Source organism: Neofelis nebulosa, chromosome 17 (genome assembly GCF_028018385.1).
Source record: "Neofelis nebulosa isolate mNeoNeb1 chromosome 17, mNeoNeb1.pri, whole genome shotgun sequence".
Lineage (NCBI taxonomy): Eukaryota > Metazoa > Chordata > Mammalia > Carnivora > Felidae > Neofelis > Neofelis nebulosa.
This window is the reverse complement of record NC_080798.1, coordinates 45,459,879-45,478,899: the sequence shown is the minus strand read 5'-3', so window position 1 is coordinate 45,478,899 and position 19,021 is coordinate 45,459,879. Positions and strand designations below refer to the sequence as shown.

Sequence of the window (19,021 nt, the reverse complement as noted above, 5' to 3'; positions counted from 1 at the left end):
CTAAGTTATTAAGGCTGGAGCTTAGAGAGCAAGGCAGAGAGAGTCTTCCATGGAAGGTCGGAGGGGTAGGTGGGGTCATATGGTGTGGGGCTTTTTAGGCCTGATTAAGGATTTCAGAATTTATCCCCAATGACAGTAGGCAGCCGTGGTAGCATTCTCGGTGTGAAATGTCATTATTCAGAGGTTGATTTAAAAAGGTTAAAATTACGTTTAAGAAAAAAAAAAAGGGGGGGGGGGCGCCTGGATGGCTCGGTTGGTTGAGCGTCCGACTTCGGCTCAGGTCATGATCTCACGGTCCGTGAGTTCGAGCCCCGCGTCGGGCTCTGTGCTGACCGCTCAGAGCCTGGAGCCTGTTTCCGATTCTGTGTCTCCCTCTCTCTCTGCCCCTCCCCTGTTCATGCTCTGTCTCTCTCTGTCTCAAAAATAAATAAACGTTTAAAAATAAAAATAAATAAAATAAGGTAAAATAAAATAAAATAAAATAAAATAAGATAGTTAAAATTGGTCTCCTGACTCCTAAAGCCAAGATACCAGGAGTAAAGGAATAACCGCTCTTGTCTGGATCTCCTGAACTTGTAAAGAAGCTGGTGTGGTGATGGTAGGTCTGTGACTTGGAAGGGTCACTGCAGGAGGCATGTCCTCTCCGACTTGCCATCACAGAGCAGTGAACCGGAGACACGCCATCCTCATGCCACACACCCAGCAGTCCTGGTGGCAGTCTCCAATCTCCTGGGCCTGAGACAGCCTGCAAAGTACTGAGCTCCCTGCTGTCTTAGGGGTTGCTGCCTCAGGATGGAAAACTGGGTCTCAATACCCTTCTCCGGACTGTCATACATGTCCCACACAGGGGACCCACACACGGATCTCATCACATTCTAAATGCTCTAAGGAAAAGAGAGTGTTCAAACTCTACCTCAGAAAAGTGTTCAGCCTCTGGCAAAGGTGGGGGTGGGGAATCGGCTTCCCTGGGCTGCTCCATCTGCCAAACTCAGAATAAAGAGTGTTTTCAGAGCCTGGAGTTTTCCAGCTGCCTGGAAACAGGAAGAGCCCGATCCCAGAGAACAGTAACCCTCACACACACCCTACATAAAGACATGTTGAGCCATTAGCCCTAATTGCCTGTGACTGACACAGGAGTGAAGCCGGCCTTCCAGGCATTTGCTCAGCGAAAAGAAAACAAACAGCTCACAGGGGACACGAGCAGCCATTTTCTCTCCTTTCTGCCAAAATGATTCTGCTCTGTTCCCCCCAAATTATAGCATACAGATTTGAAATTACAAACCAAACAAAGGCCTTTCTAGTATCCTTTACCACATATAAAAGAGAAAATAAATCTCTGTAGGGAAGAGCTGGACACAAGCAATTGGTTATTAATCTTCTCGCAAAATCAAAAACTTCACAAAAACTTTTCAAAGGCACCTCTCAATACCCCAATTCTCTCCAGGTTTGAGTTATTAGAAACTATTTGCAATACTCTTCATTTATTCATCATACTTTATTAAGAAATATGTTAGGTAGTATGCCAAATGCTAAGGATGTGATATGTATGTGGTAAAAATCACATCTGCCTTCAGATTTACGATTTTTGTTTCTAACAAGTGGGTTTTCTAAAGAGGCTTAAGAACACATGGCATATTATACATCAAGCTAGAGACCATGCGTCCTTCCCCTTTCCCTTATGAATTAATTACAAGGGTACAGAGGACCCACCTACATGCCACGATCACCACCACCACCACCACCACCACCACCAGCCAGACCACAGTGACTGTGGTGATACGGACACTGGTTTGTCAGTACCAAACTGATAAACTAGGATGGATCCTGGGACCACAATAGGACGGGCCCTGACTATGACTGGTAGTTGCTGAGATAAGACTTCATTTCTCAGTTCAGAACCATTCCCTTCCTTTATGGCTCCTTCACAGCCAATTCAAAAATATTCACCGATTGGAACATCCTCCATTGGGTGAGCACTTCACACATGCCCTTAACTTCCTGGAGAGCTATGCATGATTGTTAATCCTCCCTTACACAGATGGTAAGCCATTTGAGCAAGGTCACATAGGGTCCAGTGGGGATTTGAAGCCAGATTGATTGGATTCCCAGGTCCATGCTTTAATCTCTATTTGCTACCTAGTCAAACTGGAACTTCCCTTGGTCTTAGTGGGGCCATCTTCTTATCATCCAAGGTCTTTACTGTCTAAACCATAGGATGGCAAGAAAACTAGTAGTCCATGTTAATTACCATCAGCCCCGGCTACAGGAGTAATATACAGTAATATTCAGAGACTAAAGCCCTCTATAGACTGTTAAGATAAAGAGAGAAAAGCTGTTTTCTAAGCAGGATCTAGGCAAACACCCTCCAAAGACTAAGGAAGGCAAAATGAGCTCCTTGTTCCATAAAAGCCACACTCTTTTTTCCAAGTCGTGGTATAAGGTAGCATTGATTCTGCCCCTGATGATTTAGATTCTTTTTAAGATTTATGGAGAACGAGCAGGTCTTCTACACCTCCCTCGCTCCTATGCATGGCAGCGTCCCCAGAGACCACGAGCCATGAGGTAATAAATAACCACGTTGTTTCTGTCCTAGCGAAGGAGCCTCAGATTTGAGTGGGGGTAGCACTGCTGGAAGGCTACTCACCCAGCAGGCAGAGCATCAAGGGCCTGAGCAGACGCCGGGAGCTGCTGTGTGCCTGAAGTGCTGGGCTCTTCGCCTTCCGCCGGTGTGGCTGGAACAGGGAGAGACACTGCAGTGGGGTTCGGGGTCACACTCGACACCGCAGCAGGCGAGGGTGCCACACCAACAACAGAGGACTCTTCAGGATCAGTGGCTGCAGCGGGTTCATCATTCACTGGAAGTACAGAAATCCTATTCAAGAGATCGACTCAGACTTGTGTTCACGTTTACTAGATTTTTCACTTAAAGTGGTAACACAGTACCTTATAATTTTGCCATGCATGTATCTGGTGACAGCAAAAAGTTCTACAAAACATAACTTTGGAAATGAGAGCAAGTCAGTAATGGCCTGTCCCCACTTCCTCCCCACCCCCACCAAAAAAAATCGGGAGAGGGATCTGAAATAAATATATTAAGTGTTACCTCTTTTTTATACTTTCATTGAATTTTTCTAACATATTATGATCACATATTGCAATAAAAGAGTAGCAGGAAGGAGGGTAACAGGGAGGTGTGTTGGTGCTAAATGAAGCAAGCCAATGCCACGTTTATAGGGTCATATTCCTCTCTTTAAACTTTTCATTTCTCTGCTGGGTACAAATGGTAACTTCCTTCAAAAAGCTCTCTCTACTCGCAGAGGCCAAAATTTCCAACAATGTGTTTGTTCTTTCAAAGACTCATGCTCAAAGTACGGAACAAAGATGAATACTGCAGATGAAAAAGATGGGCTCTAAAGATAAAGGACTTGTCTTCAAGGTAACAATAGACAAAGAGACAGAAGTCAAATAAGCCTGTTCCGAGTCTCCTTATTTCTCCATTTCTTTATTTCTTTGATGACCACTCATGTTCACAAGGACTCTAAGACACTGCAATGTCCTTCCACTCCAAAAGGGATCAAAGTTTCCGAAGAATTCTGCGAAAGTAGATAAGCCATAGGCAGAGAATTTTCTATATGTGATTGCACATATGCACATTTATACTAGAATTTTGTAGGAAAACCTCTTAGGTGTGATTTCAGCTCATCTGCCTAATTCAGAAATTCTTTTTGCGGTTTCAAATGCAACAAACATACTATCTAGATTCTTCTTACACACTTCGTCTGACAGGAGCTTGCTACAGACCCATTCCATTGTTGAACAGATGTACCCGCCGGCAGGTTTTCCTCATGTTAAGTAAGTGGATTCCATTAACTGATCTTAGCCCCAGCCCCACGCAATGCAGACTAAGTACCTGGCCACCCCCTTTCTCATCCACCTTCTCCAGTTAGAAGGCCTGCTCTTGCTTTAATGCTTCTAGGCCCTTCCCTTCTTATCACCAGGCTGTTTTCTTCTAGGTATCTTCTTCTACTGCCTCTCCTCAATAATGACAGCAGGAACGGAACAAAATAAATCAGATCCCATCAGACCAGCGCACTCAGCTTTCCAATAGAAGTGGTATTAGTTAACTTGTACAGAACCCCTGTGTATGCCAGGCAAAGTGCAAAGCATTTTGGATTCTCTCATGTCAGCCTCACATACAACCGTACACATTCGGTACAATTAACATCCCCAGTTTACAGTTGTGGCAACTGAGGCTCAAAGAGGTTAAATAACCTGCTGAGGTTGACGGGCACCTAATTCACACCCTGACTGCCTGCTTCCAGAGCCTGAACTACTCATTTACCATGCTCTGCTTCTCCCTCTTGGCACATCCTCTAAAGCAAGCCAAGATTGTAACAACTCTGAAGCAACCATATAATCCTCTTGGCTAACCTGAGACTGGTAACCAGCTGAAACCAAATTTCTTCACAGGCTGTGATGCCGCTTGATCTTAAGAAATGGAAAAGAGGGGCGCCTGGGTGGCGCAGTCGGTTAAGCGGCCGACTTAAGCTCAGGTCACGATCTCGCGGTCCGTGAGTTCGAGCCCCGCGTCGGGCTCTGGGCTGATGGCTCGGAGCCTGGAGCCTGTTTCCGATTCTGTGTCTCCCTCTCTCTCTGCCCCTCCCCCGTTCATGCTCTGTCTCTCTCTGTCCCAAAAACAAATAAAAAACGTTGAAAAAAAAAAAAAAGAAATGGAAAAGAGCCTAGGGACTACCTGTGATCAATCCATTTGCTTTCTCCCCAGTGTATGAAATACTGTCTGGCAACATCAGCTAAATTAGTTGTTTAATAAATGGCTCCATCTCATGCAACTGGTGTTTCCCCAACACAAATGCGAGACTTCATACTTCTATTTCCTATTCTATCTCAGCCAAATTAGTAAAACACAGCAGATGACAATTCTCTTCATGCAAATCTATAAATTTTATTCAATTCCAATACAAAAAAAAAAAAACCTCACATTTTTGAGAACTAAATAAATTCACTCTAAAAGTTATAAGAAAAACTAGGGGCTCCTGAGTGGCTCAGCTGGTTAAGCTTCGGCTCAGGTCATGATCTCGCAGTTTGCGGGTTTGAGCCCCACATCAGGCTCTGTGCTGACAGCTCAGAGCCTGGAGCCTGCTTCGGATTCTGTGTCTCCCCCTCTCTGTGTCCCTCCCAGCTCACACTCGGTTTCTCTCTCTCTCTCTCAAAATTAACATTAAATTTTTTTTTTTTTAATTTTAAAAGTTTTAAGAAAAACTAAATGCAGAACAGCCACCAAAATTCTAAAGAAGAGTGTTGTGGAGGGACGGGTAATTCTCTAAAGTATTAACACACCATCAAGCCACAACAATTAAAACAATGTGGTACAGACACACAAATAAGCAGATGGTGATGAAATTAATAAGGAACTCCAGAAACAGAATTAAATACACGTAAGAATTTAGTACATGACAAAGGTGGCATTTTAAATGACTGTAGTAAAGTGATTATTCAATAAATATTGCTGTGATGACTGGGTAATATACTGGGGGAAAAAATGAGTTTTATCCCTACCTTACTCGTTACATGAAAATGAATTCCACATGAATCCAAAATTTTGACATAAGAAATGAAACTTAAGAGGAAGTAAACAGAGGAGGTTACTTTTATCTCAAAGTGTAAAAGACTTTTTGAAGTATCACACAAAATCGAGATGACATAAAAGATGGATGAATTCAACTACATTAAAGTTTTTTTTAATTTAAGTGGCAAAAAAAAAAAAATCACAAGCAAAATCAAAATCAAAGAAAAACCAGTTGGGGAAAATTATTACCAACCCATATTACAGACTAATGGCTAATTTCTTTGATATGAAAAGAACCTCTACAAATCAATTAGAAAAAGACCAAAAACATGCACAGACACTTCAGAGTAGAGAAAATACAAATTACCTCTAAACGTATTAAAAGATGCTCAATTTCAATTATGAGATGAAAAATGTAATTGAAGACTATGATGAAATACCATTGTTTAACCTATCAGATTGGTAAGAACAAAAATAGTTGATCGCACGCTCATAAGGGTGTAGGAAGAACTGGCATTTTCACCTATCACTGGTAGGAGTAGAAATTATTAGAACATCTCTGGAGAACAGTTGGTAATATTAAAAAATTTAATTTTTTTATTATTTAATTTTGAGAGAGAGAAAGATGCAGGGCAGGGGGTGGGGGGCGGGGGGGGTGGGTGGGCAGGCAGAGAGAAAGAGAGACACAGAATCGAAGCAGGCTCCAGGCCCTGAGTTGCCAGCACAGAGCCCAACGCGGGGCTCAAACTCAGGAATGGTGAGATCATGAGCTGAGCCAAAGTCAGGCGCTTAACCAACTGAGCCACTCAGGCACTCCATCGATAATGAGAAATTTAAATGCATTCATGGGGGGGCGGGGGGGGAGTGGGGATGGGTGTGGAGAACAGAGGTGGGGGAGGCCTGTAGATGAAATTAAAACAGCCATGACCCAATAATATTTAAAGACCGGGGTTAGATTCATTATATTATTTTTACTTTTATAAACTCAATGTTTGTGACACAGATGGACTTTGCATACCTCCATCAGGAGGCACAGAACATCTGGTTATCACCCTTTGGCAATGCCAGCAGCCACTGGGGATTATTACCTAAACGTAAATTGGCTGTGGACTGCAAAACAGTTACATTCTAATTCTATTATTGCCTGTAAGAGAAACTGTCCCTCATCAACTCTTTGGCTACCTTGAGGTTCAGTTTGTAAAGAAAAGGCAGGAGAAATGCTTGAGTCTTTCCTTTTACTCACTGGTCTCCAAAAATGAACAGTGAAATTCTGTTCTGTGTAAAGATCATTCGTTATGAGCTCTTGGATTTAAACATATTTAAAATAGTCAAATCCACGGTGATTACTGTTTTTTTATGAGACTAAAATTGTCCCCATCTCTGGCTGTGTTTAGCAGAGAAGGAAAGAGGCAAAGCTCTTCAAGTTTGCTTCAGATTCTATGCCAACATTTCTAAGATAATTATTAAATGTGAAGGTGCAGAACAGCATATATATTGTGCTACCGTGTGTGTGTGTGTGTGTGTTTTCAAAGAATATGTGTGCATATGCTTGTACAGTCAAAGAATAGCTTTGAAAGAATCATAAGGAACACAACAGTGACTGCCTCCGGGGAGGAAACTGGAGGCTACAGGACTGGAACAGGAAGGACCCTTTACACTGTTTGAGCTACTTATACTTTTAAAATTTTCAGAATGTACATGTACTACCTGTTAAAAATAATTATTATGAAACTGTTGACCAGGAAAAGAACAAAAGCAGAGGCCCATTTTCCATGCCAATGGAAAAGACCCTCCAATCTAGTTAGAAGGGTTCCCACCAGTGTGCCTGGGTGGCTCAATGAGTTAAGCAGTTAAGCGCTGACTCTTGATTTCCACTCGGGGCATGATCTCACGGCTCATGGGATCACCATCCGACTCTGAGCTAAAGCCTGCTTGGGATTCTCTCTTTCCTTTTTTCTTGGGTTCTCTCTCTCTCTCTCAAAATAAATAAATAAATAAATAAATAAGGAAGGAAGAAAGAAAGAAAGGAAGGAAGGAAGGAAGGAAGGAAGGAAGGAAGGAAGGAAGGAAGGAAGGAAGAAAGAAAGAAAGAAAGAAAGAAAGAAAGAAAGAAAGAAAGAAAGAAAGAAAGAAAGAAAGAAAGAAATCCATTTCAAAAAAAAAAGGGGGGGGGGGGGGGTTCCCACCAGGATTGTATCTGTCCACAGACCCACCCGAGAGCCTGGGATCCACCACAGTAGCTCATCTGTTTTGAAGCTTTGTGCTATGCTTTGATTTGGAAATAGAGTATGAGAGCCAGGTATCCTCGAGCTGACAACTTTGTGTCCATGCTTATACTCTTCTGTTCTCAAAAAGTGTATATGTGTGTGTACACATATACACACATTCTTAGAACGTGAGAGCTTGAAAGAACCTCAGAAATAAATCCACCCATCACAGCTTATATCCAGAAGACACTGAAGTTCAGACAATTAACAATGAAGTCACTGGCCTACAGTCACAATGATAAACCAGTGAGAGTCCCCTAATCAAGCCATGAAGTGGCTTCAATTAGAGGGAAAAAACTGGACTGAGAAAGACAAGAAGTTAGAATTTAGTCATGCCTTACAGAATTGCTGTATTTTACATTTTAGCTCTATTCAAACTATATTGTCAATATTCTCTATTAATCCTAATGATGTGATATACACAACTTACCTCCCCTCAAAGACTACATCCTTCTTGAGAACAAGGGAAAATTTGTTTCCTTCATTTTTCACTACTTCCACTCTCTGTCTCCTATGACCTTGCCTACACCCCCTTGCTCATTTCAGCCCCTCTCTCCACTACTTAGACGAGACTGATCCCCTTTGTGGATCCCACAACACCTGTGGTCCCAGCTACTCGAACACACAGCCCCTGTGACATCTGCTGTGCTGGTACTTAGGAAACAGTGTCTTGAGCTTCTTTTTTTAAAAGAGATTATAAGGCAGAAACCTTATTTTATAATTCTTTACACCATCCATGGTGCTTAGCAAAATGGCATTTGACAAATATTTGTTCACTAAATACCTGCTGGACTAAATCTAATAATCTAGGGAAAGAAATCTGAAATAAAACCACCTGATATTTATGTAACACTATCAATTGCAAAGCAGTTTCTTTCCTTTTCATTTTTATTTTGGAGTAATTTTAGACTTCTAGAAAAGTTGCAAAGAGAAGGGAAGTAAAAATAATATAAAAACAGGGAGACTCTTAAATACGGAGAACAAACTGAGGGTTGCTGGAAGGGTTGTGGGAGGGGGAGGGGCTAAATGGGTAAGGGGCATTAAGGAAGACACTTGTTGGGATAAGCACTGGGTGTTATACACAAGGGATCAATCACTGGAATCTACTCCTGAAATTATTGTTGCACTATGTGCTAACCAACTTGGATGTAAATTAAAAAATAAATTAAAAAAAAATAGAATAAGTTTTCAAAAAACAAAAGTTGGAAAGATAGTACAAAGATAGCAATATTAGGGGAAACTGAGTCAAGGGCATATTATCTTATATAAGCATAGCACATTTGTCAAAGCTAAAAAATGAACACCAATGTATTACTATTAATTAAACTTAAGACTTTATTTGGGCTCTTTCCCATCTTGCAAGATGGCGGGCGAAAAAGCTGAGAAGCCGGATGCTAAGGAGAAGAAACCTGAAGCCAAGAAGGCTGATGCTGGTGGCAAGGTTAAGAAGGGTAACCCCAAGGCTAAAATGCCAAAGAAGGGGAAGCCCCACTGCAGCCGAAACCCTGTCCTAGTCAGAGGAATTGGCAGATATTCCCGATCGGCTATGTATTCGAGAAAGGCCATGTACAAGAGGAAGTATTCAGCAGCTAAATCCAGGATTGAAAAGAAAAAGAAGGAGAAGGTTCTTGCTACTGTCACAAAACCAGTTGGTGGTGACAAGAATGGTGGTACCCGAGTGGTTAAACTTCACAAAATGCCTAGGTATTATCCTACTGAAGATGTGCCTCGGAAGCTGTTGAGCCACGGCAAAAAACCTTTTAGTCAGCATGTGAGGAAACTGCGAGCTAGCATCACTCCTGGGACCATTTTGATCATCCTCACTGGGCGCCACAGAGGCAAGAGAGTGGTTTTCCTGAAGCAACTGAGCAGTGGCTTGCTACTTGTGACTGGACCTCTGTCCCTTAATCGAGTTCCTCTGCGTAGAACACACCAGAAATTTGTCATTGCCACCTCCACCAAAATTGATATCAGCAATGTGAAAATCCCCAAACACCTCACTGATGCTTACTTCAAGAAGAAGAAGCTGCGTAAGCCCAGACACCAGGAAGGTGAGATCTTCGACACGGAGAAAGAGAAATATGAGATTACAGAGCAGCGCAAGGTTGATCAGAAAGCTGTGGACTCGCAAATTCTGCCAAAAATCAAAGCCGTTCCTCAGCTTCAGGGCTACCTCCGCTCTGTGTTTGCTCTCACGAATGGAGTTTACCCTCACAAATTGGTGTTCTAAATTTCTTACAAAGAACCTAATTAAATAACAGATCCATCAAAAAAAAAAAAAAAAAAAAGACTTTATTTGGATTCGCCAGCTTCTCCACTAAGGTCCTTTTTATGTTACAAGAACCAATCCAGGATCCTGCAGTGTCTTTAGCAAATTTTTTTTCATTAGCCCATTTATCTGCCCAATAGCTCTGTGAGGAAGATGCTATTCCCATCGTATTTAAGACAAAACTGAAGCTCACAGAGGTTCCACCCAGACAGCGCCACGCAGGTAGCAAACAGCAAAACCAGTATTCAAATCCAGAATACCATTAAGTAAAAACAACGGAGGGACAGGAGGAGAAGTGAAGATTGCTTTGACGGCTTTCCTGTACCAAGACGACAGGGTAAATGGGGCAAGTAGGTAAAATGGCAGTTGAATGGCCTCTGGTTTCCGCAATAAGGAGTATTTCACAAGGTTCCCTCTGTGATGTTGGTTAAACACTCTAACTTTATGAATCAGATATTCATTCAGGGCTGAGACATACTTGTCACAGTTAGCCAAAAAAAGATCAGGATTTGTAAATTCTTGTTCTTAATCCCGGACATGCTGCCAGCTCACTGTGTGTTCCAAGATCTTCAGGTGTGTGCAGAGTAGTGCGGGGTTCTTGGTATACAAAGCCCCCATATCCGGGCATGGCGAAGGCAACTGCCAACAATGGAAACTTTTTAAACTGAAGATCAGCTCGTAATATACAATGCACAGTAAAGCAGTCACTATCTCTTGTCCATGAAACACAAGCAATGTATTTCCAAGGCAATGGACTACTCAGTTCTTCCTAAGAGCAACCAAGGGGCGCCTGGGTGGTGCAGTCAGTTGAGTGTCCGACTTTGGTTCAAGTCATGATCTCATGGTTAGTGAGTTCAAGCCTCGCGTTGGCCTCTGTGCTGACAGCTCAGAGCCTGGAGACTGCTTCAGATTCTGTGTCTCCTTCTCTCTTTGCCTCTCCCCTACTTGCACTCTGTCTCTTTATCTCAAACATTAAATAAACATTAAAGAAAAAAAATAAAAAAAGAGAACCCAAACTAGAAAAACCTTTCATAATTAGCATGACACAGGGTGGGTGAGGCTTATAGAAAGAAAAACTAAATTAGATGGAAAAAAAGAAGAAAAATTAGATGAAAAACAAGAAGAGAAACTTGTAAATGGACAAAGCAATACCATATTACCTGATGGGAAAATTTAGTCCTTTCCTGGCTAATTCACCCAATTTCCATTTACATCCCACCACACTTCTAAAAACTCGAAGTCTGAAATTTGTTTTGAAAATGTATAAACTACCAAAGAATATCATGGAGAAACAGTTATAGGGCAGGACTAGCCCTTTGAGACATTAGAAAAACGTGGCGCACCTGGGTGGCTCGGTCGGTTAAGCTCTGACTTCGGCTCAGGTCATGATCTCACCGTGATCTCACGGTTCATGAGCTGGAGTCCCACTTCAGGTGAACATAAGCCCTGCTTCAGGTAGAACATGAGCCCCACTTTGGGTGAGCCCCGCTGTGCGCTCTCTCTTTCTCCGCCCCTTGTTCACTTGTGTGCTCGCGCGCACGCTCGTGCTCTCTCTCTCTCTCAAAAAAAAAAAAAATGTTCAGGCATAATTATTTTTAAATTTTCTATCTCCTTTTCTATAAAAGCCACAGAAAATGAGAGAAAAATGTAAAACCACACATGGGGGTAAACGTACAATCATAAATGTAACAGATAAAACGTATACCTAAGTACTTCGTATATATTAAGATGGCTATTTAAAAAAAAATCAGGAAACAAGTGTTGGCAAGGATATGGAAAAACTGGAACACTCATTCATTGCTAGAGGAAATGTAAAATGGTGCATCTGCCATGAAAATAGTTTGAGGAATGCTCAAAAAGATACACAGAATTATCATACATAAAACCCATCAACTCTACTCCTAGGTTTATGGCCAAAAGAATTGAAAGCCGGGATTCAAACAGATACACGTACACCCCTATTCACAACAGCATTATTCAATATTATTCAAACTAGCCAAAGGGTAGGCACAATTGTATGTCCATCAACAGCTGAATGGATACATAAAATGTGACATTCACATACGGTGGAATGTTATTCAGCCTTAAAAAGGAATGAGATTCTGATACATGGCTACAACATGGATGAATCTGGAAAACATGACAAGTGAAATAAGCCAGAGACAAAAGGAAAAATTGTTCCACTTCTATGAGGTACCTAGAATAAATCAACTGTTAAAGAGAGTAGAAGAGAGGTTACCAAGGACTGGTGTTGCAGGGCAGATGGAAAGGAAAAAAATACTGTTTAAAGGGTACAAAGTTTCAGGGGCTCTTGGGTGGTTTGGTCTAGTAAGGAGCCAATTCTTGATTTCGTCTCAGGTCATGATCACATGGTTCATGAGGATCAAGCCCACACAGCTTGGGATTCTCTCTCTCCTTTTCTCTCTGCCCCTCCCCCACACTCTCGTGTTCTCTCTCTCTCTCTCTCTCAAAATAAATAAATAAATAAGCTACAGATGGATGGATGGATAGATAGATAGATAGATAGATGGTACAGAGTTTCAGTTTGGGAAGATGAAAAAGTTCTAGAAGTGCAGAGAGGTGGTGACAGTTGCACAACAGTGAGAATGTAATTAATGCCACTAAATTACATACTTCAAATGTTTAATGCCTATGTATATTCTGCCACAATTAAAAAAAAAAAGCAATCTCTAACATATAAATCTCTAAAATAAACTTCCAAATATCAAGAAAAAAAATCAAATTCTATGAAAAAAATCACACAAGAGGAAAGAAACGGTGGAGCAACGAAGAACTGAAAACATGCAATTAGGTTCCACAATGAAGCGACACTTAAGAGCTACTGGCAAAATGATAAACCAGTATTTATAAGGTTTCAGGAAAAAAATAAACCTCATATACCATCTAATGGAAAATTCATACTGCTTTGGAATATATGATTGCTTCAATCCCTTTGGAAGGCAATCTGGTAACATACATCTGATCTCATTTCTAAACATTGGTATCCTCTGACTCAAGAACTTTATTCAGGAAGAAACAAAGCTGTGTGCAAAGACATTTGCATTAGGATTTTGTTTTACAACAGAGAAATACCTAAGAATTGAAGAATGGGTAAATGAATATTAACTATGAAGTAGTATGAGGCCACTAAAAAAAAAATAAACAAGACAACAGATACACAGAAGCGTGTATAAAAAATAAGAGACTAAAAAAATCCCACATACCCATGCTACATAACTACAATTGTATGAAATTATTCATCAAGACAAAAGCTAACTTTGAGGTCTTAGGCACTCTATATGCTTTATATAATTTATTCCTTATAACAACTTTCTGAGATATAGACTCTTGTCCTAATTTTATTGATGAGAAAACTAAGGCCCACCACTGAGCGCGGCCAGCGTGACTCCAGACTTCATGTGCATGGAAATCACATTTAAGAGACGAGTAAGAGATGTAATTTTCTTGGTAAAGTTTTCAATAAAAGTCACAAAGTCACTCAAGGCACACAAGCCTCAATGAAGTGCTATATACCACTCGTCTACTTCTCAAATGCACCACTTCCAAACCTTGGTAATATTAGGTTTATACAGACGGGCTGCCATTCACTTTCATTTTATAAAAATGGATACTTTACAGTTGTGACAACATGAAAAAAAACACCTGGAACTCGGTTCTGTTTTTGCCCCAAATGTCTTTTTCATGCATAACTGCAGAGCACAGCCAGAAAGGCTTGCTAAATCAGTCTTGTGTGTCTGTGGAAATATTTCCTGGAGGCACAGCTCGCTGCCACCACCATTTTGGAACTGGTCCTCACAGCTCTAAGAGCAGAGTATTGAAGGATGAAGATGTCCTCATTCACGGCCGCAAACTCCCTTCTTGTCTTGTGCTGCCAAAGAGTGGGCTTCCGTCTGCTCCCCGAAGGGAAGGTAAGATCTTTCTGTACCCCTTGGGTAGACGTGAAAGAGCCTACAAAGTCCAGACTGGCTGTGAGGCAAAGGTGAAGCGTCATCACAGCAGAAAGGAGAGAGACGAGACAGAGGCCAAGGCCTTAGTATTTTAACAGGCAGAAATCCCCAAAACGCAACAACCGTTCCTCACAGACGGGTTCTGGGAACAGTCTAGGCATTCAGATACACCACCATAAAACATGCCCAAGGCAGCTTTGGCTTTCTGAGGACACGGCTGGCACCTGCCTCGTCTGCTGAAACATAATGTTCCTGGAGATAAGGATAACACACAAAGGTACCTAAAAATAAACATAGGGGAAACACAGATCTCTTCTGGTATCCAAGGAAAGTGACTCAAAGACCATCACCATATAAAGTCAATTTACCAATAGTTTTTTGTGAGAAAAGCAGAGATGACTGAAGGAAACCAGTGTCAAGGAATATAGACCCCTGAGAAACGAAGGGGTTGGTAGCCTGGCCACAGCCTCCAGGAAACAAGTGGTTCTGAAAAAACCAGTTCCCCTTCCCCATTTGTAAGGGCTGGCCCTCCTCCACAAGCGACTTCTTTCTCTAAGGGAAGCATGTTTACTGGTGTTCACGGAGCCGCATCAGGTGTTCTCTAACACAGTCCACAGCCACCACCTGGCCACCCTCTTCACACAGACTGGAGGCCAGGCCCCCGCCCCACCGCCCACCGTGGCTGCGACGACTGGATGTTCCAGCGCTTGGATATGGTGGCTGTCACAGGGACACCGGGAGGATGAGATGGTCGTCGCCTGTACTCCCCACCTCCCGCTCATCCTTATCCTTAAGGCTCAGGGTGAGCCAGCTAACTCGATTTCTTCAAGCAGGTCCCAAACTCCAAGGAGTAAGCCAGGCCACCACAGATACACTGAAACAAGCACAGGCCACTGCATCCTGCAGCCTGGTGCACATAATGCTATAACTAAACACCATAAACTATCAGACGGGCTCTGCAGCTCGCATCTATAGGAAAGTCACTAGAAAGTAACGCTAACCGATTTGTGCTACTCAGTATGCTGGTCTCGCAAAGAGGAGTAACAATACCACGGAAATGCTACGTGAACAGGCTTGCTGCTCCAGATCTCTGCTCTCTGGGCCACACCTCTGCTATCACAAGCATCTACAAAATTCGATGTCACATGCTGATTTAAACACCGACATTTCTACAGTTTATTGAAGCAAACACCCAAGTCCATTCCCAACTGCTTCAAATTAAAACAAATGAGCAAACGATCGGCCATACTAAAGCTTTGACGATTTTCAAGACATTTAGAAAAATGGACTTCTTTTTCCTTTCTAATTCGACACCGTCCTGATGAGACAGAAGGAAAGCATGACAAAAAATGATTTGTTTTGAAATAGGTCCTTCCCTTCCCACTTACAGAGAAGCAGAATCAAGGGCAGGAAAGTTTTCTGTGGACACAGAAGGGGCACCTATTCTCAAATGGGACAAATACTCTCACAGCCACAGAATGTGCCCTCCCCACCCCAATCCCATGGCACCTGGCTCTGCCCCTAGTCAGCATCCCAACCGACCCAACGGTGCCGCCATCTTCTCAAACCCAGCTCGGAGCAACAATACTTAGTCTTCTTTCTCCCTAGTCTGAGCATTTCCTTAAATTAAGGAAATAAAAAAATGTATCATCTAGAAATAAGATACCCCTTGCCCCCAATACTGATAAGAAATGAATTTTAAAAATCAATACTCTTTATTTTTGTGCAAAGTAATATTTTAGAAGAGTGTATGGAGTCATATGGAGAATAACCTTGGCCAGAGACAAAAGAAGATGGGCCAATGGAAAAGGTGATGGGTTCAAGTTCATTTCAGTATTGGAGTCTTCTCTCGCCCACCCTACATCCTGACACAGCAGAGTCCTGGCTCCATGTGAGCACAAGTTAGAAGCCGCTGCTTTCATTCAGGCTGGTATTTTGTGTTGTCACTCACCTGTGCCATTGGCCAAGCCATTGTGGGTTGGGTTCTTGACGGGCTGGCGGTGCCGGTTGCTAGTACCGGGGCTTTGCTCGCCGGTTGCTGTGGTTGTTCTGGCTGAACCACCTGAATGTCTGTGCGTCCTGGAAATTCAAAGTATAAAGCAGACAGACATAAGTCACTGTGAAAAAGACAGCAGTATGTCCCATCTAAGTCACCGCATTCCCTCTCTCACTATTTATTGGAAATAAGACCTTTAATAGCCCCTCTGGTCTTTGACTCAACAGAAGCTGGCTCCAAACAGAGAGACCCAGGTAAGGTTCCTTCTTGGTAATAACCCAGAAGGCAACTTTGGGTAAACTTTTCCACTTGAAGTAAACAAATCCAGAGTGAATTGCCCCCACATCTGAAATAACTGGCAAAATATCCTGTGACCATCACATTATTTTTATTGGGCTCAAATGTAAGAAATAAACAAGAATCACTGGACAGGCTACAGATGACATATTTCTCCCATTAGGCAAAAAGAGCCCAAAACTTATCCAGATCCATTTTCTCTATAGCTAGAAACATCCTGCCCTTGGGAAAGGAAGTCAAGAGGTACCAGACAGCCTCAGCCAATGCACAGGTTGACATGTTTTATGTAGAAAAGATGACTCCGTGGTCCATCCCAACAAATGAGGAACAATGCATAAAGGGATCTGTATCACAAGGAAAACGGTGGGATCCAGGAGCAGAGAATCTATCTGACAACTTCAGAACAACAGATAGTAGGCAGTATGTATTCTCACGATCCTGCTGTAGCCTGACTTTGTTCACTAGTGAAAATATCTAAGCCTCCCTGCCCTTCAGTCCAGCTGTTTTGTCAAAGGAGACTATTCTACTACTTAGTCATTATCTACTAGTTTTCAGCAGTGATAGCATTTAAATATTATCCATTGAAGAAAGACCAATCTACCCCATGTGACATGGGGCAGTGAGGTTACTATCAACAATGAAAGGAATAATTACTCTACAAGTATATAATACGTGCTGAGCCTGAACATCATGTAACAGATATCCATGATGCACTGTGCACTTCACGTATTTTATCTCATTTAACAGGGCAACCCTGGAAGGAGCTTACTATTATTATGCCTATTTTACAGATAAGAAAAAAGACAGAGAAAGTAAGCAATGGAGCAAGACTCAAATCCAAGCAGTCTAAGGTCAAGAGCCCATGCTCTTTGGTTGGAGGCTGGGGGTGGGAAGCCTGGACTTGAACTGAATCCCTCCCAGGCTATTCTTTCACGGGTCACTGGGCCAATAGAAAGCTAAAGAGCTCTAACGGAAAGGTCCCCTGCTGGGCTGGAAGGCTCCATACCTACCACAACACCTCTGCTGGTGAGACCCCCTCAATCAGCGTGTTGGAACAAGCCTGCAGCACAACAAACCTGTAGGTTCTCGGGGAGGGGGGGTGGGGGGAACGGGTGCCCCCACCAACCACCTACTCTAGCACAAGAAACAGACTTTTTCCAATAAGCCAAAATATCAATAGTGATTAAAAAATATGTGTTAATAGTGATTATCTTTGTTGTGAACACGAATTCCCTTAGCTTTTCTTTTTATGCTTTTCTAGTTTTCTTCATTGAGTTTGTACACCTTTGAGTAAGGAAAAAAGTCTTTTCTTGGACCAAAACTAGAAGCAAGGAAGGAAGGAAGGAAGGATAGAAGGGAGGAAGGAAGGAAAGAAGAAACCTAGCAAACCTTGGAGTTCATACCTAAAGACTGCACGACAGTTAAAAATGGATAGAGAGGGCACAAATGAGCTATGGAAATAAGGATTTAATTTGGACTCTCTTTTTCCATCTTATTTTTCCCTGAGCTAATTTCATAAATCAAAAGCTGTCAACCACACCTCAGTCAAGAAAAATATTTCAAACTCCCACATCACGGGAAGAAATGCTAGTACTGAACATTTTACCACAAGCCCTCATCGAAAGCAGGAGGAGTACAGATTAGTTCCAAAGGGAAAGACGGGTCTTCAGCCACTGGCAAATGTGTGTATATGTGTTTAAGACAGAGAGCTCAAGAGAGATAAAACTGGTTAATAGAAAGTTTATTTCAGCCAAGAATCCCCTTAAAAGGACAAAAAATCCTCTCTGATTTGGTACTCACAGCCCACAGCAGAGGGCTGTATCACTCAAGAGGCAGCAGGCTGTGTGGGCAGCATAGAAAATGCGACCTCAGTCCTGTCACACACACAGGCTCCAAAAAGCCCATGAGCACATCCAGTCGAGGGCTCCTTGTCCCTCTGCAGAGCAGCTGGGCATGAGAGCAGGGTGGGCCCCACTAACTCCCCCTGACTCCTCCCTCCCTTCCCCGAAAGGGCATGCGGTCAGAGTTGAGAGAGAATAGTTTCAGAAATGTTTAACCACTAATGATAGCAGCTTGCCCTGAATGATGGGCTGCAGCAGGGCTGGGATTAGCCTGGAAACCAGGGGCAGCTGGGACCACTTGGCGTGAAGTGCTGCCTCCCTGGCCGCAGCTCACTGCCACCCCCGCCCTCCCCCGCCAACACACACACACACACACACACACACACACACACACACACACACACCCTTCTCCCCTCCCCTCAACACACACACACACAAACCCCCCCACCCTCAACACAAACACACACACACACCCTTCTCCCCTCCCCTCAACACACACACACACAAACCCCCCCACCCTCAACACACACATACACACCCTCCCCTCTCCCTTCAACACACATGTACACACACCCTTCCCCCTCCTCTCAACACACACACACACACAAACTCCCACACACACACACCCTCACACACACACACACACACATACACACACACACACACACCCATTGCCCAGATTCTTCTCTTGCCCCAAATCGGGAGTTACTACCTTTTTCACCTTGAATTACCTTTAATAGAAGAGTCTCAAAGAAGAGAAGGTCTCAACATTTAAGGAAAATCTTCCCTTCAGCAG

General features: G+C 42.7%; 2 protein-coding genes across 2 annotated transcripts in view; one reads left to right on the top strand and one right to left on the bottom strand.

Annotated features, from left to right (window-relative positions):
- WWP2 (WW domain containing E3 ubiquitin protein ligase 2) overlaps positions 1 to 19,021 on the bottom strand; it is a 155,129-nt gene that overhangs the window by 44,615 nt on the left and 91,493 nt on the right. The window contains exons 7-8 of the mRNA XM_058707642.1: positions 16,043 to 16,170; positions 2,645 to 2,855 (exon numbers count right to left, since the gene is read on the bottom strand). Of these exons, the coding sequence (XP_058563625.1) occupies positions 2,645 to 2,855; positions 16,043 to 16,170 (339 nt within the window). The remainder of the gene's footprint in view (positions 1 to 2,644; positions 2,856 to 16,042; positions 16,171 to 19,021) is intronic.
- On the top strand, positions 9,205 to 10,114 carry LOC131499563 (large ribosomal subunit protein eL6-like). The gene has a single exon (XM_058707644.1). It carries the CDS (start codon positions 9,218 to 9,220, stop codon positions 10,082 to 10,084), a length of 867 nt encoding a protein of 288 aa, XP_058563627.1. The 5' UTR covers positions 9,205 to 9,217; the 3' UTR covers positions 10,085 to 10,114.

Excerpts from the sequence above, each read along its gene's own strand:
- LOC131499563 (XM_058707644.1), top strand. The coding sequence starts at position 9,218 with ATGGCGGGCGAAAAAGCTGAGAAGCCGGATGCTAAGGAGAAGAAACCT.